The following is a 6,034-nucleotide window of genomic DNA, read 5'->3' as shown; positions in this document are numbered from 1 at the left end:
CATCTAAGTTGGGCTACATCTATGAAGGTAGAGGATTTTTCAATATTAATATAGTGTTTACATGATACAATGGTCTAAGCATAATCATCATTAGCGAGTTCTAATGATGAGTTTAAGTATTATAATGGCATTAGGGATTAATTCTATGGAGGGAAATCTTCTTTTATTGTTGAGAGTCTCCAGCTTTCGTGCATAGTCGATGTGGGGCTCTAGGAGCTTTATTCTGACATTGACACGTGTCGTGTTGTGATTAGCCTCTTGGTTGGAGGTAAATTCTTGTGCTTCAGTAGGGGTGTCTCAACATGAACCCCTCAGTTAGAAAAGTGAATAAAAATTATGGGAGAAAATTGTGTTCTGTAAAACCCAAAACCAATTATCTTTACAGATAAAAATAACAAACATGCTAGCAAGGAGAGATTTTTTAGTGTGGCCGATACACGAGGTGGTACACCACGTGTCACTATACAAATGGTGGATATGTGTGCTAAAAAGTTAATAACATAAAAAATAAAATTTTCCACCACTTCTATTAAAACACGTAGTGGACCACTTGTATTCCCGTCCCTATGAAAAATTTCTTGTTAGCAAGAAAACTATGTCCTTCATATATGCTGAATGTAGTATTGTCGTCACCACCACCACGACCACCACCCCCCATTATCAATATCTGCATCACCATCACGATCGTCATTAGAATCTTCATAGCTTCCGTCATCAGCAATATCATCACCATCACCAACACTACAGTAAACATCATCATTAGATTCATTACCATCACCAACACCACCATCTTTATCAACTTCATCGTCGTCGTCGTCGTCGTCGTCCTTGCGACACCAATAATAATCTCGTACTACCTCCTCTGTTATCTGCACTCCTAGTTCTAGGGAACTCTTCCACTCAAAGCAGTTAATCTTCAACTCAGGGCATTTGTATATATGTACAGTTTTCAAGGATCGGAATTTGACAATGCAATTTCCAGAGAAGAAATCTTGCAGATGTGGTAGAGAGTAAAGTTTCAAACTTTGCAACTGGCTAAAACAAATCTCACCATCATTTCCTGCATCATCTGCATCTGATGTCGTTGCCCCTATTCCTCTCATTCTTTTACAATGCCCAACCGTCATTTCTCTTAGCCGCTTTAAAGTTTTGGCTATCGTGTAAGTTGTTAAATATTTCAACCTATGACAACCAACGACTTCCAAAGTTGTTAAATTCTTGAAGGGAATAGCAGATAACACCGGATCCTTCAATGCAACACAAGCAACCACATGTAGAACTTTCAAGTTTGGAAAAACTCGGTCTGCCCCTGGGAAATTCTCGTTGTGTAGATGCATCAACTTCCGCATTTCCTTAAGCTTCAAAACACTTAAATGTGGGAAGGTCACATCTGGATGTACACTATTCTCAAATAAAGAAACTTTCTGGTCGGAGTACTCAAACACCAACGATTTTAGTTTCCTAAACACCTGTGATGAGGATGGACCACACCATATCTCCATGTCTCTGCCTAAGGTCATGTTTTCCAAGTTGGGGAATGATACATCCTGCAATATTACCAACGCAAGAATGATAAACGACAAAAATAACAAAAGAAGGAGATTTTTTCTATGAACTAGCTTGGAAAGCTAACTTCGTTTAAGAAAATTGTGTAATGTATTTTTACCTTGTCAATTAAGAACAGAGAGTGTTTAATTGGAGTGTAAAGACCTCCAAACTCATGCTTCTGGAAACTTGAAATTTCAGAGGCAAAAATATCCAATTTACCACATTCCTTCACATCCACTTGTTCGAGTAGCGGCCATTCGGAAGCATGCATTCCTGGATAGAAGCTCTTAAGTTGAGCTAGACAGATAAATTCAATATTTGTTGATTTTGGAAACACAAAATTGGGCATCATTTCTAGCCCCTCTTCCTTGGAAATTATTTCCCCCACTCCAGAACAAAACTTCACTTTTAGCTCTCGTAGTTGCTGAAGACCTCTAGCCACTGAGCATGGAAAAATATATTTCAAACTCTTACAGTCATCTATAAATACCGAATCTAGATTTTCACAACCAGACATTTTCAACTGAGTCGTAGAGGTGTAAGGTGTTTCTTTGATCTCAAAAACCACCTCTAAACAACTGCACGAACTTATCGATAAGCTTCCTAAAGCATTCAATCTTCCTGCAATGCTAGGTGTAAAGATGCTTATTAGACTATGGCATTCGATAACGTCAACATCTCTAAGTTTGTAGAAAGAGTCTGGATCAAGTTGGTTGTGCCATACTGTAGTCAAAGTAGATAAACCAAAGATGGACAATATCTCCAACTTTGGAAACCCTACCTGTATTCAAATTACAAAATTGTTAAATTCCTTCTTTTTTTTTTTTTTTTTTTGTGTCGAAGTGAATATATTAGACATAAGAATAATGATCAATAAAAGAGAAACAATAGTATACTAATTTTACCTTGTCGTCAAAAAGAAAGTATAGTTCTTCAGTCTCAAGTTTAGGTTCAAAGACAAATCCTTTCAGTTCTGTACAATTCTTTAATTTCAAACTCTCCAAAGATGGAAACTGGACATTACAACTTACTGAGCAGAATCTAGAGAGTTTTGGAAGATCTCTCAGCTTCATATGTTGTAGCTTACAAAACATGCCATCCGTTTTTTCTTCACCATATTCTTCTGTTGAAACTATCTCTTCCATTGATTCACATCCGGCTATCTCTAGTTTTTTAAGTTGTACAAGATTCCTAGCCATGGGAGACGATAACACAAAAGTTAAACCAGTACATTGATCCACCACCAAGCTCGTTAAGTTCGGCAACACAACCTGCAGTATTTGTACATTCCATTTTTAAGAGAAAAGAATTCACATTAATTGTTATTATCTAGTCAAATGGTATCCTTAAATGAAAAAATTATACAAACAAATATTTCTTGATACGCACTAGATAAAACTGAACCACTTCAAATGATCAAATATATGTAAATTTAGCCAAACAAAATCTAGAAGTTGTATGGTGGTTGATTCATTTTTCTTTGCAAATTATATCGCTCAAATAATAAATAAATAAATAAAAGTACTAATGGCATAAATGGGAAAGAATGACACCAAAGGCATACCTCCTCAGTAATGATATGTGTAAATTGGGCATTGTTTTTCACATGGAGATGCTTGAGTTGTTGAAAATCTTCACTACCTGAGTGGTACACAACATTATCAGCTCCCTCCGACCCATCCAAGTACAAATCTTCACATGACCTCTTCAACAACATTTCTAGACCATGGTCCAATTCACAGCCAATTGGGAGGTGGAGCTTCAATGTATTGAGGGTTTCATCCACATCGTCCCATTTTGGCGCAGTGCCGATTAATATTTCATATCTTTTTAACTTGTCCGTGAACAAGTCTGTCGGAATACTGCTAGCATCTGGAACATGTATGCTTAATGCAGCTAAACGAGGCAAGTCCTTCAGTTCCAAAAGGCTAGCATTACTTCTTTCTCCGATGACTCCTTCTGGCACCCATCCGTTGAAGCTGTTTTTCATTCTCAAGTCTTCTAGACTTTTCAAACTTGATATAACATTAGGTGAAATCACTTTGAGTTCAGAGCACCAGCTTAAATCCAGCAGTCGAAGACGAGTCAATTTCCCTATTTCTTTCGGCAACTCTTTAAGATTGGAATATATAAAGCTGAGAATTTCTAGTTGCGATAGCTGTCCGACTAGAGTTATGTCTCCCAACACGCATTGATCCAAACACAATGTACGAAGATTTTCTAGGAGCAGAAGAGATGGAGGTATTGACCAAATATGCACATTGGTAAAATCCATAACTTTAAGCTTTCCCATCTCCTCGAAAAATTTACCTGGGATTTCAAGCAAGTCACCATCATATTGCAAATGAAAAAACTCCAGTTGTTGGCATTTCAAAACTTCAGGAAGCCTAGGGATGTTTTTGCAAGGCAAAGAGATCATTGTGCAATTTTCCAAAAAATCCTTATTGTTTGGCCATTCCTTCAACTCATCTCCATATGTTCTTAATAAGGCACGTTGGCCTTTAGATGCAATCGAGATGGCAACATCACGTACCATATCATGCATTGTGAATGATGTATTATCCTTGAATTCGAGTAACAGACAAGAATCTTTAAGCTCTTCAATCCGCGAGTGCAATGCATATTGTGCGTGCTCCACTGAGTCAATGCTATTAAACAAACCCAAACCAATTGTATATTTCAACAAGTTTGTCAGAGAAGCGTAGGCTCCCCCAAGACGTACCAAAATTCCACATATCAAGAATAGGGGCTTCAGTTTTTGATCATCCAATTGATTGTAACTCCACTCTAAAGCCGAGTATGCCTCTTGTTCGGCTGAGTGTTCGTTGTCAAACACTTTTAGGCATCTCAAGGCATCCCTCCATACTGGTAAAGTACTTCTATTTCTTAAAGAGCTTGCGACTGTGACAACCAAAACTGGCAAACCTCCACATTTTTTGGCTACTTCAGTTGCCACAGTTTGTATGTTGGGATTTTTAACAACACCACCTGCCTTCATCTCAAATAAACGCCAAGCTTCTTCCTCGTTTAAAACTTGAAGCACAAAGTCTTTCTGCAACCGCTTCTCTGAGGACAGCAATTTTCGAGTTCTGGATGTCAACAGTATTCTACAAGTCGGCAGACAAGGAAGTCCTACACTCTGCAAGTCAATGCTTTCCCAAATGTTGTCTAAAATTACAAGAACTTTCTTGGCTTTTATCCTGTTACACAGACGAAGTGCTCTGTCTGACATAGTTTCGCTTTCATAAACTTCCATACCTAACATCCTGGCAATTTCTTTTTGAATTCCTTCAAGGTCCGGATTTTGCACACTTCTTACCATAACCGCATCAGCAAATAACTTTTCTTTTACAGCTTGCCTAAGGACTTCTTCAACCAGTGTGGTCTTCCCCACGCCTCCAATACCATACACCAAAATCAGGTCGGTATTAGGAATTCTCAGTTCATCCATGATCTTCTTGACAGTTAAATTCCTCGAATCAAATGCCTCATAATATTTGTCAGATACCATGGATACCTCTTGTGGGCGGACATTGTACGAAATGCTAGCGAAATCTCTTTTCGCGTAGAGGTTAACAACCGCCTGCTGCAACTTTGTTGATCTCCTGCCTAGCTTGTAACGGAGCACCGGGTTTGGACAATCCCCACGGAGACAGCTCATCTTTGTTTGCGTATCACGCTTCCATAATTCGTTCGCCTTCTCAGTGATCTCAACCACGTCTTTTAGCCAGTTCTGGATGTCAGTTTGGATTTCTTCACCTTTTTCTTCAGCTCGAACAACCTCGAGTTCTAGCCGCTCTCTAGCAGCACTTAATTCGTTCACTCGAGTCTGTAGTTTCTCAAGGTTCCTTTTGCAGTGAGCTAGGTAACCCACTTGGCGCATAGCTGGTTGAACTGCATACTCGGCAGCTTTTCCGACAATATGAATGACAATGTCCATGCCTGCTCATAAATACAAATTAAATTGGAAAAAAATGAGCTCAATAAATACTTTACTTTTCTAATTGACTTATGAGTTATGATCTTTCAACAACTTATAACTAAACGCATTGCATTTCAGTGTATTATAAGAAACTGAGAATTCTATTCCACTTCTTTGAAAAAGATTACTTTTTGAATAAAATCTTGTCTAAGATTAGAAATTAACTCTAGTTGGCCTTTAATTGTAATTTTTGAATATTAATTAAGTCATAGTAATTATGGGTAATGCTTTAAAGGTTAAATTTGTAGACAAAATATGCAAACTAACTAACTTGTCACAACATGAATGAGCACGTTTATCAATACTTAAGTAATAATCCAATTATCAACTTGCATTTCATTTAGTTTACAAAATCTTGTCTACAAATTTAGTCTCTTCAACATTACCCAATAATTATTTGTTTTGTTTGGCTCACACATATGAGTCATGTGTTGACAACAATTGAAGACCATGTGAATGCCTTCCAGTTGTGGCGAGGAAGACTTCGTTCAAGAGAAGACATCT

The 6,034-nt window shown here is 37.8% G+C and overlaps 1 protein-coding gene across 1 annotated transcript; it reads right to left on the bottom strand.

Annotated features, from left to right (window-relative positions):
* Window positions 1–629: 629 nt before the first annotated feature.
* On the bottom strand, window positions 630–5,488 carry LOC137718190 (disease resistance protein RPS2-like). Its single transcript, XM_068457689.1, has 4 exons — window positions 3,113–5,488; window positions 2,454–2,819; window positions 1,667–2,329; window positions 630–1,547 (listed from the first exon to the last, which is right to left on the bottom strand). Exons 1-4 carry the CDS (start codon window positions 5,486–5,488, stop codon window positions 630–632), a joined length of 4,323 nt encoding a protein of 1,440 aa, XP_068313790.1.
* Between the last annotated feature and the right edge of the window lie 546 nt (window positions 5,489–6,034).

This window comes from Pyrus communis, chromosome 15 (assembly GCF_963583255.1).
Source record: "Pyrus communis chromosome 15, drPyrComm1.1, whole genome shotgun sequence".
In the NCBI taxonomy this organism is placed as follows: Eukaryota; Viridiplantae; Streptophyta; class Magnoliopsida; order Rosales; family Rosaceae; genus Pyrus; species Pyrus communis.
This window is presented reverse-complemented; position numbering and strand designations above follow the sequence as displayed.

Coding starts and splice junctions, on each gene's coding strand:
- LOC137718190 (XM_068457689.1), bottom strand. CDS start 5,488: ATGGACATTGTCATTCATATTGTCGGAAAAGCTGCCGAGTATGCAGTT. Junction 2,330..2,453: donor ACTTTCTTTTTGACGACAAG/GTAAAATTAGTA, acceptor ATTTGAATACAG/GTAGGGTTTCCAAAGTTGGA. Junction 1,548..1,666: donor CTCTGTTCTTAATTGACAAG/GTAAAAATACAT, acceptor GTAATATTGCAG/GATGTATCATTCCCCAACTT.